This window comes from Cyprinodon tularosa, unplaced genomic scaffold (assembly GCF_016077235.1).
Source record: "Cyprinodon tularosa strain WSP-4 unplaced genomic scaffold, ASM1607723v1 ctg93, whole genome shotgun sequence".
Taxonomy (NCBI): domain Eukaryota; kingdom Metazoa; phylum Chordata; class Actinopteri; order Cyprinodontiformes; family Cyprinodontidae; genus Cyprinodon; species Cyprinodon tularosa.
The window spans coordinates 879,685-903,015 of record NW_024039707.1 but is presented as its reverse complement, the minus strand read 5'-3'; the positions used below and the strand labels follow the sequence as shown (position 1 = coordinate 903,015).

The 23,331-nt window shown below is 37.4% G+C and overlaps 1 protein-coding gene across 2 annotated transcripts in view; it reads right to left on the bottom strand.

Annotated features, from left to right (window-relative positions):
• The window catches only part of pcxb (pyruvate carboxylase b), a 383,732-nt gene that overhangs the window by 88,453 nt on the left and 271,948 nt on the right, over nucleotides 1-23,331 (bottom strand). For both annotated transcript variants that reach the window (XM_038274777.1, XM_038274778.1), the window contains exons 13-14: nucleotides 2,904-3,048; nucleotides 2,395-2,484 (exon numbers count right to left, since the gene is read on the bottom strand). In XM_038274777.1, coding sequence (XP_038130705.1) covers nucleotides 2,395-2,484; nucleotides 2,904-3,048 — 235 coding nt within the window. The remainder of the gene's footprint in view (nucleotides 1-2,394; nucleotides 2,485-2,903; nucleotides 3,049-23,331) is intronic.

Genomic DNA, 23,331 nt, shown 5'->3' with positions numbered 1-23,331 from the left:
AGAATGTTCCACAGCAACTGGTTCAGCAATGCTGCTCTGAGCAAAGACAAGCTTTTGTGACATGGTAAGTAAATGACAGGACTATGTGTGAAAGCTTTGAAGTTAGAAGTTATATATAAAATCACTTAAAATCAGCAACTTGACCAATCTGATGAGAAATAAAGTATGTATTTGGTTAGCATGTCACAACTACCAATATCTGCTGCTTAGGCAGTTATACAGTGGAATCCGCTTATAGTGGTTCATGGATAAGTAATCAATCCCTTATATAGATCAAAAGGCTTGGGACAAAATCATTTATATACAAATGCAATTTAAATAATTTGTTTATAGTAATCAAGAAATCCGCTTAGTGTTCTTTTTTGGCCATTTTATGATTGTAATGATGATTTCTGTATGATTTTGTATGATTTCTGGGCGCTGCTTCTGCCTAGCTAGCTCAGAGGTACAAGAGCGCTTTGGTGCGGGTACCAGTGCTGCGCGCAGCGAGGAAGGAGAGGAGGAGGAGGATGAAGAAGAGGAGACTGTTGTCTCTTCCAGACCCGAGATGAGGAATCCAGTTTACATTTTAAAGACTGGTCTCTGGCATGTAGGTTTCAAAAACTTTTACATTGTTTTGAAAAAAAGGTAAACTCAGTGTTGAACACTGGAACCATGGATAAATATGGTAAGGGATTTCTTAATGCAGCGCAGCAGATCCGCAACACAAAACAGACAGACTAGCTTTAATTTTCTTTAGCCTATGCAGTCACTTCTATGTTGTTATTCTATGAAACCGTTTGTTTCAAACTTTATTTTCAGACATGTTAAAAAAAAAAATGCACCGCGGCACAGCAGAGACGATGCACAGAATAAGTTGCGTAGGCCTACTGGCTATCAGAGTTATGTCTGCACACTGTGCAGTACCGTGCTGTGATTAAGCATTTGTTTCAAACTTTATTTTCAGACATGTTAAACAAATGCACCGCGGCACAGCAGAGTCGATGCACAGAATAAGTTACGTAGGCCTACTGGCTATCAGAGTCATGTCTGCACACTGTGCAGTATACTGTAATTAAACTTGCATGGTACTGTAAAATTCAGTAATTGCGCAGGCTATCCATTTCATTACATTTTTCTCATTGAAAAACCACACAAATGGCATTAAGATGATATTCTGCATAAAAATTAAGTGAAATAACAAATTAGGTTTTAGTAATCAACCGCTTAGTGTTCAAATTGGCTCTGGATCAACATGATAACTATAAGCGGATTCCACTGTAACTGCAGAAAAAGCAAGACACAGATTGGCCTGAAAAACCTGTGAATCCAGATGTGTTTTTGTTTCTTCCTAGCCAAAACTGGAGAATATATACGCATCTGAAATGAGAAACTCATCCTAAATTAGGAATAGCGCCATGTATTTGCAGTCATTGAATGAGCATATTACACATCTACTGTACAACATTTAACTGCTGAAAACCGAAAACTGGCAGGCGTAATCTACGCTTAGCACGTGCGTATGCTGCTCTGCTGCGCTTACGGGCGTAACATACCCAGTGTGTGTCCCGCTTAACAGTGACATGTCTGCCTCCATTCATCCTTACATACATAATCCTTTACAGATGAGTTACCTGTAATTGATTTTCAAGATTTCAAAACTGATCCATTATTATTCATAAGAGGTCACCAATATGACTTGTTCATAGTTCTAAAGCTACAGCTTAGATCTTTGATCTTACTTTATTATATATATATACACAATTTTATTCTGCTGTAATTTTTAAATTCAGTTCTATTTTCCCTCCAAAGAATAAATTTCATGGATCTGCAAAAACCTGCATTGTAAATATTGATTAAACACCTAAGAATAGTCGATTTTAGTACTTGAACTTTGAATGACTAAATGCAGAATGATACTGTGGCTGAGTTTAGAAAAGAAAAAAAAAAATTCAGAGATGCACTGAGTTTCTTTGTATTTTCCCTCCCATCAAGTATTTCAACAAGCTCAAAAATGCAGCAAACTCGTTGCATAGCAGGGAGGAAAGCAGAGAATTTCCACCATTGAGAACAAGAAGCTGTGATCACAGCTCAGCGAGGCACGGGGGGTAAAGCCCTTCGCTCCCAGAGAGCCGAACAGAGCTGTTCAGGAAGGCCTCCCTCTGCCTCCAGCTATCGGACAGCGCGACAAGCCCATTTGTCTATTGCTGGATTCTTTTATCCAAAGAGTATCTACAAGTGATTAAATGTTTTGCCATTTAATCACTTGTAGATACTCTAATATATATTTTTTCTTACGCAGATAAAATTTATAACCAGTTGTAATAGATGACCTATTATACATTTTTATTGGTATTTCTGATTCTCTAATAACTACGCAAGGTTAGTAAGTCTAAATGCCTCTGGTTGACATACCCAAGGTAACTGATGGGACGACTGGATCCGTGGAGGACGGCTTGGCCTTGACTGGAATAGGTGTGGTTGGTCCATTAACCATCACATGACCTGGATACCAAAATAAAAACAACTTATTTCAAAGAGAGTCTAACACAATGCATAAAAAATAAAGCCAAGTTAAACATTATAATTCATGTTTGCTTACTGCCTTGTTTGTAGATTAGAAATATTCACCACAAATAATGAATTATTTTACCACCCAAGGCTTGTTGGAAAGCTTTTTCCATGTTTGGTAAATCAGGTTTTATCTTTTGCTTTTAAAAATGCTAATATATATAATCATGATACCGATAAGTTTGTTCAAGATGTAGAGGTATTAACCTTGAATTTCAGCTTACAGAAGCTGATTGAACTCTATCATTTAGCCATTTGAACTAGAAACAACAGCGGTACTATAAAATAGAAGGCAGATTGGAAGAAAAGGTAATATACTTGTTGGATGATCATGTGGTTAATATTGCACTGACCCAGGTAGTGAAGCAGTTTCTGAGCTCGGTTCTGAGTGGGTTTGAGGTTGAAGAGTTCAGGGTTCTCGTCAATGAACTGGGTGTCCACGGTGGAGTGCAGGAACTGGCTGTTGGACAGGACGTTCTGGAGGAATGGGATGTTGGTCTGGAAAAGAAAAGATGGCAGAGAGAGAGAGAGACTGTTAGAATGGCTCTGAACGGAAAAGGGACCGATTTGATCCAATTTCATCATCAGATAGGACAACCTAGTTTCAAAGTCATGTCAATATGATCTTGACCTTGTTTCACCAAAATATGAAACTGTTTTAAATTACTTTTTCAATCTCATGCATTCAATCTAAGGAAAATACAACACCGTATCAGTAACCTATATAAATTACCTCAGTCTATTAGAAAAATAACATTTTGATATATATTAAAAATCTCTTGTACACATCGTAACCGTTTAGATAAAACTTGTTAAGACAGTTTGTACACCTTTAGGTAATGCATTTTTGAATAATTTTGCCTAAATAGCAAAAGTCTTCCTAATTGAGGTGTTTGATGCATTTACCCTCAATAGCTCTTATTGCAGTAGTGTTTTGATGGATCTGCTCATGATTGCTAACTGCAAACATGGCAGTTAACTCTCCTCAATTACCACAAATGGAAGGAAGACATTCAGTGTTACCAATCTTTGTGGTGGATGTAATAATCTTAAAGGTCAAATAACATTTTAAACCAAAGCAACAGCTTGTTTCTTAGCTGCAACTGCTAAAATAAGAAATAATACCTTAACCCATCACCACCATTTGACTTCACTAAAATATTAGTTTTCTGCTTAATACATTTGTGAAACTTCTCCATTCCTCACATTCAAATATTTGTCTTTAAAACGCATGGATAGGCTTATTTTCGGTAACTAATGTTAGACATCCCAAGATCAATTAAATTGTCAAAAAGGTTTAGAATATGTTTCCATCATTTTGTACATAACTGTCTTAATTTTAGTATGACTTTTATTAATCTGTATCTCAATGATGCAAACTTAGCTGGCATCATTTGGTGCAAAAAGAAGCTGAATATGGTGTAAAAATGTCACCATTAGACGTCTTTTAAGTTAAAGTTTCTATAAAATAGGAGCCACCCAAGTCAATGTTTATAATGCATGTTCTTTCAAAAAACAAAGGTAATCAATTCTTTTGCCCATTAATTGTAAATGAACATTTATGTCAACATAAAAATCCTAAGTATACTTGTTACTAAATGTATAAAAGGCTTAAGGTTGTCCACTATAATTTTGAAACCCCGAAGTAGCTGCTTTAAAACAAAAAAATGTTGATTTTAGCAGCACAGTTAGCAAGAATAAATACTGAATGATAATTTTATTGGCTAATACACTACTAGTACAAAATGTATTAAGGGGCAATAAGCTGAATTTCCCCACAAGGTGGGATGTTGAGCACAGTATGTAAACCAAAACAAGATGTGTAACAAGCAACGCCTCTCAACATCCACTCCAACTGGAACCCCTCAACCCATCGCCTTTTATGTACACATTTCCAAAGGATAAAAACACAACAAAGTAGTCATTAAATAACTTTAAATTAGCAAGAAAACTTTAGCAAAAGATGTTGCTCGATCCACTGGACAATTTGCCCCTGTGACCTGAAGGCATTTAATAGTCAGGGAGGTGCTAAGCTCATTCATTTATGGGTTTTATGCATGTGCTGCCATTCTTTATCATTTTTATTGATAAAAAAAATAAACTATTGTTCATTGTTTTAAGTAAAACCATTAAGAACCAGAAAATATAAGTATTGATAAAGACTGGAATCATTATGACCCCAAAGAAATCTAAACCTCCATTAAAAATATCCCTACAGTGCACAATTTACAAATCGTCTTCCATCAAGTCAAACACAAAAAAACCTCATCTTGCTGGGTATAAAGCAAATCCAGAGAACAATTATACCCCAGTTTTGCACTTTAACCATATAAAAGTGCATTTATTAGACTAGAATGCTTCATTTGAAGTTCAGACAAACAAACCATGCTGTGTTTACATATTGGTAAACAAACCATAGCTTCACACAACCTCATTTTAATCCTGACAACTACTGCATTAAAAAATACCAAACACACAAAGCAGAGAAAGCCAGCTGTTGAAATTAATTACATTTGTTTTTTTGAGAGTTGTTTGCTGCAGAATAATCATTGAGGCAATTTAAATCTGAATAAATAGAGAGAGACTGAGTGAATCTGAGACAAACAGACGGGAGATAAGTCATTGTTCTTCTAATTACTTGATTTTTTGCTGCAAGTCCTTCTAATAATTTGTGGTTAGATTGCGCTTAATTGCTGTTAGAAGTTCAAAGATGAGGTTAAAGAGAGAAATGAGGATGACAGAAAAAAGGAAAGGTATTAACAGAGAGAAAAGCAGCAATTTGGTTAAGAGGATGTGTGATTATTGGAGCTACTTGGATATTAGAAATTGTATTGCTCTACCTCTTCAACTATTTGACAGCTTTCTCATGACCCAACATGTGACAGTGTGAAACAACAACCATTCTATACACACACAGAGCTCAGCGATTAAGACCCAGAGGAACAACCTGCTTTGGGATGAAAAGCAGCTTTTAAGATCGTACCTTAAGGCCGAACGGCATTAAATAGAATTTGTAAGACAAAGGATACGTAAACAATCTTTACCAGATAAGTGGGATTCAGAGAAACACTTGAACCATTTCATTGACCTGAAATAACTCCGACCGGGGTCAATGAGATGCCAGTTTAGCAATAAACAAGCCACGCTGATTTTATACGTAGCAACAGAAGCACCATCAGAGAGGAGTGTTTGCTAAAAAATCATTTGGCCTGAATAAACCAAACATGTCAGGAGTTTGGAAGCAGCAATACAGATGCAGGGTTGGATAAATGTCAAAAGATGAAAACAGGAACAACCTCAAGCAGGCTTAGACTTGTACAATATTTTTCATCTATCTTATCCAATTAACCCATTAAACCCCAATAGACCTTTTGCCCCTTTTAGATGCATTACGGTACATAAGTGCTAAGTGAAAATGTTTCCTACTCCATTAGTCTATTCAGTATGAGACAAGAAAAGGTCTGTGAGGAACTGATGTTTTCTCCAGCTGTTACAGAAATGAGCAGCACACAATGTTGCCCCTCCTCCACATGTTGCTGGATCATCACATAAGAAAATGCTTCAGCATAATTCCCCAATATAAAAAGATTGGAAACATGAAAATGGATTTTTGTGTAAACCAGCACACCATGGCCATTGTTTTTTTGCTATATTAAACAAAAAATAAATTCTGAAAGCATTCTTCATTTAATTTTCAGCTTCCAACAAATCTTTGACCAAATATCTCTATACTCCTTTAACATTAAGTTCAAAAACAAAAAGTTATTTTGTAAATACTAGAACCATAAATAATGAAGCAGGTGCTTTAGACCAAGGGAAAGTGTAGGTTTGATTTCATTACATTTTCCTGGTCAGCCATACCTTAGGCAAGGAAACCAGGCAGTTCCAGAGTCCTGGCGTTTCACATCTTAATGAGAAAAAGCTTCCAACCCATATCTCCTACAGCTCCTTTAGCAGCACACTTGTGCACTCAAACAAAATGTATACTTCTTTAAAAGAAAAAAAAAAGTTTTTTACCTCGTTATATTCACTAGTCATCCTTTTACAACTCCAAGGAACTTATGAATAAACTTTTGTAGATTCATTCATTAAAGTAATGTTTTCTATTCTATAATACAATCTATTATGCCAAGGAGGAAACAATTAAAATAGAGAGTTTAATTTTATTTTAACTTTCTAAGGATGTAATTTGGAAATTCATCCATTCCCACAGCTTGTTTTGCCTTAGTCTCATTAAGGACTTCTAACACTTCTTTCAGAGTAATCTCATTAAAAGTATTTTTAAAAAGAAGTTACTCAACCCATCATGCTTTAATTTCTGAATCTTATCCAGAAACTGATCACTAAAGAACTACTACAAGCATAGAGGCCGGTTAAATTATTCACTCAACATGCTTCAGGAGGAATAAATATAAGATTTGGTCGATCTGCAGTAGGACTGACTCAGCGCATGATAAACTGAGATGTTCTGGGTGTTAGATTTATTTTTAAAATTTGCACAGATCTTATAAAATCTGGAGGCAATCGCGGTCCTGGTGTCACATTTTGAATAATGCAAAATAAAAGGGCGAAAACGTATTAGAATTTAAAATTTAAACATACTGCAGAACAAAGTGCCAAAATATCACATATCCATCACATCATTCTCTAAGTCCATCATCTCTGATGACCTAAAACTGCAACCTGAACTCGTACTTTTAGGGTTTCAGCATCTCAAGATATGCAGCACCACACAAAAAGATTTAGTTTCCCGGCCTGTATCTGTAGGTTTGATTGCTTTGTTCAATAACAGTATGACTAGAATACCTCTAAATCCCAGACCTCGGTTAAAAATTTTATACACAAGTTCCTCTACTCTCCAGATAAAAATACAAGGACAAATTGGGGAGATAACCATGTCCCCAAGCAAGAAAATAAGGTTTTAATTTCTGAATATATAGGAAGAAACAAGTAACACAATTCAAAATGTCTTGTTACAGAGAGGCGTGTAGGAGACCTTAAGGGAAAACTAGTTTGGAGGAAGGGGATTCAAGCGGCTGAGCTGTTCTGCCAAGCCTGCAGCTACAAACCCAGGACCAAAACAAAGCGATCAGTGCCACACAGCAATAATGCCTCAAAAACAGGGGCAGCATTCTCTCGGGCATCTGCAGCGTCCACCAACAGTTACTCTCCTCTGCATCTCCAGACAGATAAAAGTGATGACAACATGGTTTTATGGACTGTTTTTAATTTAAACTAATGGTTTGAGTCAAAGGCAACCCAACTGAGGGCAAACAGCTTGTTTGGTCACATTTGGAAACAAAAACATAACCTTATCAAGGAAAATGTGATGTCAGGAGTCTGGTCTTTTAAACTCATGTAAACTATGCCCAGTACATCATGTTGGACCTATGAGATTGTGTGACCCTGAAGTAATATATTCAAAAGAGGCCTGTGAATGTCTGTTCAAATGTTTGAAAACCTACCTTTTTCTCCCTTACTACAAGCCATCTATTAAAGCTTCAAGAATAAAAGCTAACAAAAACAGATTTTTTTGAATGTGAGAAATTTTCTACATACCAGCTTTAGCAGCAGGGTTTTATCGACCATGATTGCTTTCTCCCCATTTTCAACAATGTGGTAGAAAAAGAAATGGATCCATTTGTCTAACTGGCTGTGCAATTCAACATGGCTATGAGTCCATATTCTGAATATGGTTTATGATCAGGTCATTTAAATTTCTTTTTCAATAGAATCTGCCAGCTTTCAGCTCTGTGCACGAGTCACTAGAGAAGCGACTAGCAAAGAGGAAGCCCCATCAAACTGAAAACTAAAATGTGAGATTGCGGCTGCATTAAGTGTTTGCGCATTGCAGTGGTCTTTACTTTTTTCTGACTGATTTGGGCCAGTGTCAGTGTGTGTCTTCCTGTCATTTTATGTGCTTCTGTCCACCGTTTAATTAAATTCTGTAGTAGTCAGGCATGAAACCACTAAAACATCCCAGGACCTGCAAGGTACTTTGGGCACTACCTCCCTGCCCTGGAGCGGTTAGAACAGAGATATCACCAGCTGTGTGAAAAAGACTCAGACTGATGAACCGAGTTGCCAGTTGGGGCCATTGTAAGCTATTCTCTTCCTTTTGCAAACTGAGGCACTGGGCTAAGAAACTATTGCTCTGAGCTGCCTCCATAAAACTATTTTGTAAAAAGAGTAAAACAGTAGAAATATGCATCAAGCACCAATTCTATTGTCATTTCCTTATTTAAATTGTGTTTCATGGCTACTAACTTTGAAGCAGCAGGGCAGCATTTCCCTCCTGAATAGTCTTTAGGGTCAATTAATTCAGTGATGCTTCACAATGAAATCGCAGAAATAAAACTGGTGCTTCACCCTAAAGCTATAAAGTAGATGCAAGTAGTAATAACTGGGTAGAGTATTTCATTAGCAGCTTTTAAGGAAAAATGAAAACAACTCTGCAAGAAAAAAAAAGTGTTTGCACTGGTTTCTTGTGAGACAAGCCTAAGGGTATTTCCAGACTTTCCTTAATTTTCTGATTCTTTAAGTCCTCTTTATTTATAATTAATATATGTGAACAAACCTAATGAGCAAAAGGGAGAGGCAATCCAAAGGTATAAATTAAACAGGAGAAGAAATGAGACGGAGATCGTTCAAATTGGAGTTTGGAAGATAGAAACACTTAAAACGTGACGGTTTGTCCTTTTCCCCCACAGCAGCAGATCAATGTGTTCATTAGCATGCTGCTCTGTCTGCCTGCAGCCATCACGCACGCTAACACACACAGACTCCCTCAACTTTCCTACTCTGTTGTCCATAATCATATGCAGCACACACACTTTGAACTCCCCCTTTCGGACCACTTAGTATCCCTTCCTACTTTCCCATCAGTCGCTGTGCCGCTCTTCGTTATGCCACACAAACACTCGGGGGACCTTCTCTCATTCGGATGCCACTCTGCTAAAAGAGTTCTGCTAGCAGCATGCAAAACACTCACACTTTCATGCTTGGGATGATTATGGCTTCTATTTTCTAATAATTTGTATAATATGGATTCATGCGCATTCACACACCCCTATATGCAAGCAGGAAACGCTTTTCTTTAACTATAAACCCACTGCATGCAGATTTAACGCTTCCACAGCCTCTAGCAGACAAACAGTTTTTTCCAAATTGGAATAATTTTAACTTTAGCCTCAGAGACGCCTGCCTTTCTGTACTGACGCCTCATTAACTTTACTTTTTTTTTTAACCCCCCCTTAAAACAACAACCTGGTTGTGTTTGTTTTTACTTCTGCACCACATCTTGTGTTTTATTGGGACTTTGCTCAAAGCCGTTTAGCATTTTTTTCAAGCAATCAACTCTGGAGGTGATTACCAAAACACTGTCAGCCAAATAAAGCTCTTTCCAAATTTTCATTCATCTGCAAAACAGCTGAAATAACAAGAAACAAAACAAAAAAATAATGACTTCAGCTTATTTTTTTATATGTTTGAAGTGAGTTTGTAAACAGAATTGTTCCACAGAGGAATCAGTTCTGAAGTTTAGACCCTGTATCATTTTATCCTTTAAAAATATTCTATAACTTCTATACACAGGGAAAATGCAAACAAATGAACCTTAATATATCAGTCCATTTGTATGCATCAAATTAACCCCTGGGGCTAATTTCCACATCCAACTGAAACCTCCCTCAGACTGCATCTCTCCAAAGCATGAGTCCTGCGTCATGCAGCATGTGAAGCACCGAGGCACCATGCAAAGGGTTGTCTCTTGTTGCAGTTTTGGGAAAAGAAAAAAAAAAGATTGAAATCATAGTGCAAAAGCAATTTTCCACAAAAATCCAGGAGCAGTTTGGCAATGATTATCCCCTATCCCCCTCCTCATTTGTTTGAAACCTGACCAGCACCTTCCATTAAGCTGACCAGGGCACTGAAGTATTGGTGCTTTAAGTAGTTCGCCATAAAGCCCTTGAGAGTTTCAGTATGTTTCTTTAAACCTTTTCCTAACTTTAGGCCATCATTTATGATTTGAATTTTGATATTCAAATGCAACTTTGGTGAGGAGCGTTTGTATTTTCTAATCTAGCCAACAATCCGCTCCACAGGAATTGTCACCATTTTCTAAACACCTGACAGAGGTGGGGGGCAGGATGACGACAGGGCTGCTACCCCAGACATCTCATTTATGCGATTAATTTTTTACAGGTTTTGAAATGACATAATGTCAGAATGAGGAGAGAGCATCTCTTGTTTACTCTAAATTTGAACCAAACTGTGCAACTACTGTAAAGTGTTTTTTAGCACTTAAGAGTGTAATTTATGCCTTGAGTTTTTATGAGCTGTGAAGATATATTCATAGAATGCTGCGATGTGAGAATTTTTCTTGAAAACAAGTCAGGCATCTGTACCTCCAAAACCCAACCTCTGTTTTTTCCTTATTTACTGAACTCAAAGTACTGTACATGGTATTAGATGAAGCCCAGAGTTGAGACTGGGGTCACACTTTAAACTGCAAACTGTCGATGTTTAATTAAATAAAAAAAAATAAACAGAAGTTACAAGAGTATCAGCTCTTCAAAGCACATAACACTTGCTGCATTTTAGGGCTGGGTGATAAGGCTTAAAAAAAAAATCTAATCTCCAATTTCTATCCAAACAAATCCAATTAACCTTTTTTTCTGACTTAAGTTTAAAAAAAACAAACAAATGACATATTGCTTTCATATTCTAGTGATCTTAGTTTATAGGGCACAGAAATTCCTGCTGTGCAAAATGCTGTAAAATGAACAAACAAAACAATGAAAATATAACTAATTGTTTGGAGCCAGCGGCATCACACAGTCGGCTAGTTCATTATGAGTAGACATCTAAAAACAAATGGTAATGAACTCATTTCAATCTGAGCTATGGAAGGCAACGGAGTGGATTGGTAATAAAATAAAATAAAACTATTTTTGCAGAAATCAAATAGTCGCACAAAAAAAAGTGTAGATTGATTTATAAAGTTGGTCAATCCCTCAGTCCTTCTACGTTAGTGTTTACAGCCCTGGATATCGGCTATTAGCAACCGTATCTATTGCAACAGGCTCTGCTGATATTTGTTGTATTACCTGTAACCAATCTTTTTTTGTTTTCATATAGCACCTGACTGTGCCTATTTGTGAATTTGTCACTTGACTGGAAGCACCTATTCACACAGGAATTGCTGAATTACCTTTGCTTTGTTTTTGTTGAAGGCACACCTGACACATTCTTTAAGTCTGCTTTTTATTGGGTATCATCATTGACAGGGCTCTGAACTTCCTGTACAGTTTGTTCTAAAGAAAAAATCTCTCTGATTTGGTGATTTAGAGTTTGGCCAACACTAAAGAGTCGTCTTCTTTAAAAGACCATTGCTCCAGTAACACTTTGGTCAGCCACTTCTAGTACTTGATAGAGGTCTTTATAGGGTTCTGCGTTGTTCTACATTTGTAGTCAACTAACACGAAAAATGGTATTTGGTAACGAATAAGTCTTAAAAAGTACCATGAAATGATATCTGTAGTAAGTTAATGCAATTTAATAAATAAATAAATCTGATCTAATTCAAAAGTAAATCTTCTGTTCTGTACTTTAAAGATCACTCATGTTATGTGTACAACGTTAAAGGGCTCAGTTCCTCCTTTTTGTAACTGTACTGAAACACAAAAAAAGGCTACAACTATGAAAACAGAAAGCTGCCTTCAGGTGCACATTTTACCATCCCCAAGAGAAAACCAGTTATTACTACCCCACATGGTTGATTCTAATATTCTGTTAAACCGGAATACAAATTATGAACACATTAGCAATTTCAAAATGCATAGGACTTCCTTTCTTTTGCGATATATCTTAAACTTTTGAATATAGAGTTTAAAAATGTGTCATGCAGTATTCTTTAAGATTATTTTCATTTGGGTTTCTGTAAAGATTTCAAATATGCATCAAGTCAAATTCTCAGATTAAGTCATAAATCCTACGGCTCAATCCAGGCAGGAAAAAAAAAAAAAAAAAAAAAAACCAGCAACTAGCGTCCTCCCATTTATATCAAATGGTCTGCTAGCAAACCAGTAAAATTGACACTACTGTAATGCAAATATATATATGCAACACAAATGCATCAATGATCAGACTGAGATCTGATTAAAATGTTCTGCCATCTCTGCCTACACACTCCTTTTTCACTCCATCTGTAACTAGGAGTTGAATAGGAGATCTGTCAGGTCATTCTTCTTCTCTCTCATCTGCACCTCTGTGTACCCATCTCCATCCATCATACCTTAAACCTCCTGACCAGAACACGTAAACAAGAAACAGCTCGAGGCGTCTACAAGCAGACATAATTCAGCCACAAACGCTCACAGAGACAAGATTGGTGGCAAAGTAATTTGGAAATTGTAAAATTAGATTTGCTCAGGCAGAAACCTCAGACCTTCAAAGGGCTTTATTTAAGGAATAGATGCTGCTGCATACTGAATAACATGTACAAGTGCAGAGATGCAACAAAACATCAAACAGGAAGAAACAAGATGTTCCAATGAGGCTGAAGGAGAACACATGTTCCAACAAACTGACAGGCATCTTGTTTCAGGGGAAAGCCTGAACAAGCAATACATCCCTTCTCTGAAAGGCAGCAGGTGACCAGTCACAACAAAGATGGAGTTATGGTGTTGATCTGCAGGGTTCCACTCGTGGCTCATTTACTGCCATGCTGCTATTTGGTGCAACAAATGGAGCACGAGTAGAGTCCAGCAGGCGGCCAGCAGTGCTTTATGTCACGAGGGCAGCATACTTCAGAGGGAAAGCATGTCTATATTGATAAATGTGGACACAAAGAATAAAGTGTTTGATTTTGACATCTGCCAAAAGAGCAGGGATAATTTGGCTATAGAGAGTTTTACCAGTTTCAGGTTAAAAAAGGAAATAAAACTAATCTAGTATTAAAGAAATCCCCTGATGGTTTGAAAAATGACTTAGTTGGCATCAGGTATGAGAATAAAACTTTGTATTGATGAAGATGTTGGTTCTTCCTCTGGTCATGGAACAGTGGACCTGAACTTTTTTCCTTGCCGAGTCATGGGGGGGTGGGGGTGGGGGGTCATAGGAATTTAGTTTTCAAGTCCACATAGATGTACCTTAGAGTTTTTCAAAGCATTTATATATTTTTTCATGGTGGCTGCTAATTAAATTGGGTTTTATTTATGCTTTTAAAGGGCTATTAGGGTTTATGCTGCGTTAAAACCATATGCGTTTCACGCTTGAAGTGCTTTCGGTTTGCATGTAAAGTCAACCGTGGCTGCTGCTCCAAGCAACAGAATATTTAAGTAAGATTATAATCCTTATGAACTGACTGCACAGATGTTTTGATGTGTTCTTTACCATTCTAAAATGTGTTAAAACTACATATTTTTTCCAATTTAGGGCAAATAAAGCAGAGCCATTCTCTAGATTGCAAGAAAACAGCATCCAGAACGTTTGACCTCGAAATGTAGGAGTCAGAGTTTAGGTGTTTAACGCCTTTTTGGTTTGAGCCGCATTCTTCTCAGCAGAGTTGAGTGATTTATATATAATGGAAAGCGTTTTTTCTCCTGGATCTGGTGCCTCCAATCTAGATCCTCGTTGGGAGGATGAGGCCTGGTCAATAGACTGATGAACTTTCCTTAATTCAAGCTTTGAAAGTTAACACTTGATTTTACAGAAGGATAATGTTTTTGGATGAGTTTCAAAGATTTTACATATGATGCCTTTTTAGCTGTAAGCTTAAGAGGATTCCAGGGAAGAAAATATGTTTTTAACCTTCTTGTTTCGAGTCTTGTTTCTGACAGTTTCTTACTTTGGTTGTCTGAGCTATGAGCCAGTTCGATCTGACAGTTTGTGCCAAACTACTAAGACCACTATGACCCTCCTCCCAATTCTTTTAATGCATTGGTTTTTCTAACTCAACATTTCTATTAAATGTGTATTATGCCTATAGAGGGTGTAAAGGATCATTTGCCATGTGTCAGTGTAGCTGCACTTCAAAAGAGAATAAAAGGATAAAGAAAAGGCAACAGAATTCAGTATTTTTAATTCTTTCTCTGTAATATCACCCCCTCAGAAAACGTCTGCCCACGCTAAAAAAAGATAACAGATTCATACATGGCCATTTCATGGCTTAGCCGCAAATTAAATCTGAAAACAGTGTATGACATTTGCCATGACGCATTTTTTTCTCATCCTCCACTAAGAAGAAAAAAAAAAATCTGATCGGAGATCTTTCTGGTAATAACTCCTATCACACCTCCATGACAGAACAATTTGCAGCAGTGGCCTGAAAATTTTCACCGTAAATAAGATAGTATAGCGGAGGTGGGGAGCCCTTTCCAGGATGACATTTTGTACGTCTTGTCTCTTAGTTTATCTAATGCTCATCTACCCATGTGTAGAGAAACATTAGGGGTTATTAGTTTGTAAGATGTGTTTTGTAATAATGCAGAGGGACAGACCAGCACTTTTAAGCTTGAAATCATCCAGAGAGTTCTGCATGCATTTCCCTCAGCCTCCCTGTTAACAACAGAACCTCCTTTCAGTGCAGTTTCTTTTAGCTGCCTCCAAGTTGTTGCTGTCCAAGGTGCTGAAGCTGCTGCTGATTATAGTGCTTAACTTGCCATACATTTGACAACCAGAGGGAAGAAAGGCAAGATCCTGCACTTTTATTTCCATCATATTACTGGTACAGATGGAGCAAGACACCCGGTTTGTAAATTTCAATCATACAGTAGCAGCCATTAAAAATGGCCCTTCCCAGTCAAATGCCAGCCGAATGTCAGCCAACTTCCAGCCACGGGAGTGACCCCCTCCTTCTCCTGGGCAAGCATATTTTTTTTACTCTGACCCCATCATTTCACTGAAATACAGGGTCTGACCAGGAGATGATGCTCCTCTTTAGATCTTAATGTGCACAAATTGTAACAGAAAGAATATTTTAGTACAAAGATTGATGTTTAAAAAAGGAATCTTAGGGGACCAGCCAAGGTCCCATAAAGGAAAGTAGGGAAATTTTGAATGGCTACCATTGTAAATCCTGAATAAGTGAGAAACTGGGAGAACATCTCAGCCTAAAAAACTGCATTTACAGTGAAATAGCTTTGTTGAAGTTTTGACCAGCAAATCATTTAAAGGTATACATTTCAAGTGACTGAAAATGTTGCCCATTCTTTTAATAAAACAGCTCAAGCTCAGGCAGATCAGATTGAAAGCGTTTGTGAACAGCAGCTTAAGTCCCTCTTCAATAGGGGTTAGGTTTGGACTTTGGAGCATTCTAACATGTTTTTTTTTTTTTTTTTTTTTTAAAGCATTTTTTATAGCGGTGGATTTATGTGGAGGATTGTTGCCCTGCTTAAAGGTAAAGGTCTGCCTCAGTTTAAAGTGTTTCTTAAACTTAAAACATGTTTTCTGCCTAGACTGCTCTGTATTTAGTTCCATCCATTCATCTTCCCCTAAATATGTAGTTCCCAGCCTTGTTCCTCAGGGACCACCGTCCAGCATGCATTAGGCATTTCCTTGTTGCATCACAAAAGAAAAGAATTGATGATTAACAGGCTTCTGCAGCCCTCATTTGAATCAGGTGTGCTGGAACAGAGACATATCTCAAACATGTAGGTCAGGAGTCCCTGAAGGCCAGGGTTGGGAACCACTGCCCTAAACTGAAAAAAATCCTACCCGTCATCGTGAGAGAAACATTTAGAGCATGATGCTGCCACCACAACTTTTACAGTGGTGATTGTGTGTTCTAGTGTGTCTAACATTGCTTCTAGCAATCACCAACTCTGAAATAAATCCGCAACCGTATCCCTGCATCCAAGAGGAAACACTTCAAACTATATAGATTGGACAAAAATTATCTTCAACAAATTTTTTTTGTCAAATATATACATTTATATGCACAGCTTTTTAGACTTGGAACACATGTGCTGCAATCATTTATAAACTTTATTTTTTATAATACTGATATTTTAGAAATACTTTTGGTAATGTTCACTAGTCCAGGTGATTTGCTCAACATGTTACAGAAATCAGCACTCTATAGTAGGCTTTCATAATTATTTTTTTTAAGGCTCTAGTGACTTTTATTTTATTGTTTCCCTAAGTAGGGAGACATGAAATGGGATTAGAAAGATGGGGAAGCCATTCAGCAAGGTTAACAGGCTGAAATTCAACCTGTGACAGCAGAGTCAACGACCAGTCTCAGAACCCAACGCACAAACACCACACCACAGATTTTCATAATTACTATAGTAAAGTAGAAGCTGACGGGGTGATCTTAAGCACAATTAAGATGCTTAATACACCTAAGAAATGCCTGCCAGTCATAAAATCACTATGCAGAGAATTAGTACATCAGCCATGGAATCATTAACTTTGGTTGAATAAAAATAATGTGAAGAGAAGTAAAATAAAAACCCATATCCTGCGGGTTGCATGTCGGTTGCATGTCATGGGTCTGTTAGCATGATATGGCAAACAGATGGTCCATATATATTCAACATATGGGGAGTTCACTACATCAGATAGTAGAGTATCTTAATACTTATTATGCAGCAAGAGGCTAGATGAAGCAGGAAAACAAAAAACTGATTGTTCTCCCCGAGACAATAACTGTGCCTATTATTTGAAGCATCAGAGCAACCGTTTAAAGATTTCCCTGGCAGAGCTCTAACAGTACAAAGAACAGCTGAGTTCCCACTGCCTTTTATCACTTCTGGTCTCAGTCATTAAAGCCAACTGCTACTCTAAATTTTTTATTTTTTTATTTTTTTGGCCCCAGAGAAAATACAATCTGATGGGAAACAAGAAAAGGAAAACAAAAATAAGATTTAGAAAGGAGTGCTGTGCAAACTACAGGATACTAGTAAATACATTTAATTGTATCCAAACATGGAAACTGCACAATTTTTGACCTGCAACTCAAGATTAAAGTCAGCCAGTAGTCTTCAGGCGATGGGGCTGGATGAAAGTAATTTCTGATCGAGGTTCTGCTGGTACGTTATTTAGTCAGGCTAGTGATTCTTATTGACCTGATGGATATAACGGCTTTGGCAGGGGTTAAAATGTACACAGAAACGGCTCAATGAGGTGCAATAAATATCAACCTGCATTCAAAATAAATGCTTTATCATGAAGCACAGCTTGAGAGAGACGTTTGCTCCAACACTGAAAATGAACAATAACCTGAGGTTTTGCCTGTAGTCTACAGTGTGTGAAAACTCAGGGTTAAAAAACTGTACTTTTCATTTTCACTCCTGTAACAAAGAGTGAAAGAATTTTACCTTATGATAAAATACACTATTACGGTTTACTGTGCAAAGAGTTCCTAGCAAAAGTGTTAAAACCTTTTGGCTAGAAGCTCAAACTATTCCCATTGTGTTCAGCAGTCTCAACAGAAAGGTTTTCCTCCAGTCCTCTTCCACAGAGCAGGATTCTGTTGCCTCCATACTCCACCATGACTACATGTTGAAGCTGTCGAGTAATTTGTTCCATGTAAGCTGTAAAGTTGAAATACATCTAATGAGATGAGGGTCTACTTCAAAAGCTATTTCTCCAATATGTCTCTAAATTATATTTCTTAAAGACTTTCATTGAAAGGTTTCCATCTCATCAATCTTCCACTAAAGATTAACGTGGAACTCTGCAGCTCTGCCAGCAGTACAATGTGAATTCTTTCTGACTTCAGATTGACGGCTTTATCTTTGTAGGTTTGCACTTGTGCCATAGCCTTTCTATTTCCAGATAACATATTGAACTGGGCTCTGAAGGATGTTCAAAGCGTGGGATATTGTTGTATAACCTAACCCTGCATCAAACTGGCTTTAATCCTGCTGCTCCATCATAAAAAAGCTAGAAAATATCCACCACATTACATTAAAGCCACTTTAAGAGAGAAGGATGAAATAGATGAAGTCCAATTTTCTATTCTCAGGTAAATCATAAGTCTTCACCACATTCAGTAAAATGCTGGTGCAAAGTCCGAGTCAGCATGTTTCCATTTAGCATCATGATAATGGCCTAACTCTCAATACTGTTCTGTCAAAGTAATGCATCACATCTAAAGAGCTCCCTGTACTCATGCCTACTCTCCACAGTGAGAGGCTGATTCATCCATGTTTCTGTACCAATAAATATTGAGCAAAGAAATCCCATTTAAAAACCTAAATGGAAATGTTGACTCAACAAGCGTACCATATTTAATCCATCCTCCCCAAATATGGCTCAGGAAGACGGCTTTAAAGCTAAAACTGTCTACTTTCAGAGAAATGGGAGCCCAGAACGCCCGATGACTAAGAAACGCCGCCTCTGCACAGTGTGTACTATAACTGTCTGGGTTTTCTCACAGAACATCATACATTATTTATGGGAATATTATCATAGCTCTGTGATTGTTTCCGACTAGCTAGTCAGTAATTAGTTTTTCACATTCAGGTCTTTAATGATCTTTGATTTGGACTCCTGTGTCGCCTGCCTGAACAGCGCCTGCAGCTCATTGGGAGAGCTGGCAGCAGTGGCTCCAAAAGTTTGAAAGTTTTTCCTGGAAGCCTCGTCAGCAAGTGGAGCAGAGGTGAACCACAGCCATGCCAAGTTAGATGTGCCAGTAAAGCTGTGCCAAAGGGCCCTCTCTGGCACTGACAAACCTACTCTTGCATGCAACCATTTAAACCTGGTCCAAGTTGAAACACACGTCTTAAAACCATGTAAATTTGCTTATTAACACTAATCTAAATTGCAGTAAGATTCTAACACTAATATGTTGAGAAATCAGATGTAGGCAGGATTCAAAGATTGTGAACATTTCTACAAAGTGGTATTTACTGCTTTGTCCTTAGCATTCTGAAGGATTTTCTGTGATTGGACTTTAGCTGTTTTTTCGAAGTCTTTAAATGGAAGGTCATTCCTGCCTTCCCAATAACTTAGCAAAGAACCATGGACATCTATTCAATTTCCAAATACAAGAAGAACAAATAATACGATTAAATAAGAAAAAGGTAAACTTTTTTTATTTATAGTCCCCATTAAGCACTGGTCGCAGAAGTTGAATAAATCATACACATTTTCAAAAGCTATGATATCAAAAATGTTAGGATTTTCTACTATACTCCTGCAGCTTAAGGCCCTCTTCTAATATGCATGAGCCAGTACAGCAGCAGCTGCAGATTTTTCCTGGCTTTATGGAGCACAGTCCCTACCCCACATAATTCTGTCCACTGTTGGGCATCAAGGTTTCTTTAGGAAAAGAGATAATTGAGATATAGACATTAGGCTTTACATTGAGGAAATCATTCAGCTCTAAAGCCTCTATAACTGCAATGGTCAATGGTTTTTGCACTCTTATATTGATATGGAAAAAAAAAGATTCAAAGCTCTCATGAACAAATTCAGAAGTTGTGGGGGGGGGGGGGAGTTAAAGCAGACCCAAAAAGTAAACCATTGTTAATAATGCTAATGCTGTGTCAGAATGTCTGTCCTAATCACTATATAGGGCTCTATGTAGTGGTTACGCCATTTTAGATGTGTCCGAATGTCTAGTGGATGAAAAAGTAGTGGACTCGAAATTTTCCAAATTGCACCTTAAAAAGTAGTGATCAACCATGGTCACTAGATGAGCAGATATATCCCGGAATGCTTTGCACGGAGAGCTATCCTCACAAAGCATTATGTGATTTGGTGTCACAGCGGGCCGCTGTGACTTGGTGTCACAGCGGCCCGCTGTTGCCATAGACTGTCGCTACCCGATAGCAATGACTGATAAAGATGGCGCAGGCCCCGCTCATTGGAGAAGGACTTATGTGACCAACGTTGAGCAAAAAGTAGTCATCTGACCGAACGATAAGTTAACTGATTTCACTATAAAGTCCACCATATAGTCCCCGCTCTATATAGTGAGTGAGGCATTAAGGGATAAGGCGGACGTTTAGAACACAGCCCAAGACAGCAGGGTGGGATCTAAAGAAAAATACATATTTTGACAAAAAATATTTTAGTACAAGTCTGCATAACTATTTTAAAGTTTTTTAAAAAGACCAGTTCCTGTCAACTTCAGACATCTTGGATATAAAACAAACAATTGCATTTCTGGTCTTACAATAGAGGTTGTCTGATTAAAACAACTACACAAGACAACAGCTTTGTCTGTATTAGACAGTATCCGAAATGCATCTTAAAGGCCAATGCTTTTGACAGTCTTACTAGTTTCGGGGGTCAAATCCTGAAGCTGATATTGCTTTTTCTTTCTTCGACACGATAGAATTGACATTTTAAAAAAAAGTCTCAATTTAAATAAAAAACAAAGGAATAAGAAATAGCACTAACAAAAATAAAACAAAGAACAGTGGTCTGGATAAAATATCTTGATGTTGGTACACTACATTTTAGCCAATGCTGCCCTGGGAAACGACATACAGCACAATAGGACCCTCTAACCACCAGCAGCTGGCAAGGCAGGTACAGTATCTTGCTCTACGACAGGATGACCGAATTCTGAAAACTAAAGTTCACGAAATATTAAAAACTATAATAAGAAAAACTTTGTTAGATGAAATAAACTAGACTTCGCAAAAACATGAAAACCGAAACTAATAAGTTTATAAAACTAAATACATTTTCAGACAGAATGTGCTTAATTTTTGTTTGGGTCTTTATTATAATGTACTAATGCGAGGTCTAGTTTCCAGTTTTTATTGCTTTACTGTATTCCATCAGCAGATTGAAGGTACAGCAGTAAGATCATCCATGTTGCTGTAGCAGTCTGAGGAAAAACAAAATCCCAGATAACGACAGTCTTACCTCTGTTATACAAGTCACTTTACATAGAAAAACAGAAAATAAACTAAACTGAAGCTAAGCATTTTTCAAAAACTAAAACTAGCTAAAAAAAAACCAAAATAAAATAATAAAAGTGAAAGAATCTAAAATCAGAAGTTAAAACTAATTGTCCTTGCTCTTCCACAACTGAACCATTGCCAGGAAACTAAGCCAGAGTTTGGGAAAAACGATCAAATTTGAAGCCTTTGAATTTTCTACCCTAAAATATATATTTTGACATTTAACAGCTTTTTCTACCAGCGCATTACATTTCTGTGGATAGTTATTTGCGCAGTAACCCATAAACAGAGTAAATAGTTATTTCCCTTAATATTCACCTTTATTTCCATTTGCACATTCTGCCACATAATGCATTTAACAACCCACTTTTGGATACATTTGGCTTGCATTTTTGATTTACCTGCAGAAAAGGTTGAGGTAAATTCACTCTCACGTCTGAATGCCTCAGTCTGTCAGGGTTTTACACATAAAGCCATTCTGACAAATGAGGCCAAGCATGTTTTGTTCCTACTTCATTTGCAGCTCATGACTGGTAAAATGGTTTGCCAGCAGTAACTGGGAAATCATTTGGTGACACCATTACTAATTCAGAGGTAATGAATAAAAGCACAATGACATGAAAATGGTTCCAAGTGCAAAATTACAAGGCAGTATTGTGTGGCTCTTGTGTACTAGTGAGAGTCTGTCCTTGCCTCTCATTATCTCTATATTGAGACAAATAGAGAGGGGGGGATCTGCCCTTCGATCCAATCCTACCCACCATTTACCCCTGACAACATAGCCAAGTCAGAGTGCACATCAACCTGTAGGTGTACGTCCTAGCATTTCAGCCTTGTGCAAGGCATATGCCTTAAAGTGGCTATTTCCTGTCCAATCCGCCTTAATGTAAAGCAATAATGCATTTCTCTGAAAGCATACCAGTGCAGGCTTTAGATTTAAGAAAAAATGTAATTTCTGTTCATATATAGATGTAAAAAAAAAGGGGGCACAGACTATTTTTAATTTCATGTGGGTTGTGCCTCTAAAACAGTTGTAGTTTGATTTCAATGTCCAAAGCTCAGATAATATTAAAAATGGAGAAACCACATTAAGGCAGTCAAGCAGCAGAAAGCTGCAAAAGACAAATGTCACCTGGGATTAAAATGGTAACACCAAGGTTTGCACTTCTAATGCGAGTTCATGATTCATTTGTTCAGTGGGCGAGATGTAGGGAGCAATTTTGTATATGGGCATTAGATTGGAGCCTGAACTAACACCATAACTAAGGACTTCAATGCATGGCACGCCTAGGTTGACTGGCCAGACCTGACATTAATAAAAGGTTTTGTTAAATCTGGATAAATTGCTCATCTTACTCCTGTAATAACTTTACATTGGCAAGCCAGTACAGCAATAGTGAATAGAAGCTTATGGATTTATAGATTATGGATTTATTTAAGTAAAAACGGACATAGGGCTACATAGCAACCGACTATTGTAAATCATCTGGATACTAAAACCATCTTAACCCACACTGCTGTACTGTGGAGCGGCCTGTTACCCATCCTTTAGTGTGATTTTTGTCTTGAAAGCGAAGATATATTAGGTTCATAACCCTCACACCAAAAAACCTCTCTCATACTTAGCATGCATAGATGTTTTTTGTATACCATGCTTCCAACTGGTTTTGGCATATTGTTTCCAGTTGGAAAACCTTTTCTTGTGAAATATTTTATTTTATGCTTTGAAACATCAGAAGTTGGAGTCTCTAGTTCATCTTCAGTTGTACCTCCAAAGGGTCTCATAGCACCAGAAAAGTGTGTTTTAAAATCCCCATATGCTTTAAAAAAAATACAGCAAAGTATGGTTGTGAATTATTCATGTTCGTACCGTCACGATTTGTAAGTTTGCTGGCATTGAAAATAATAAGAT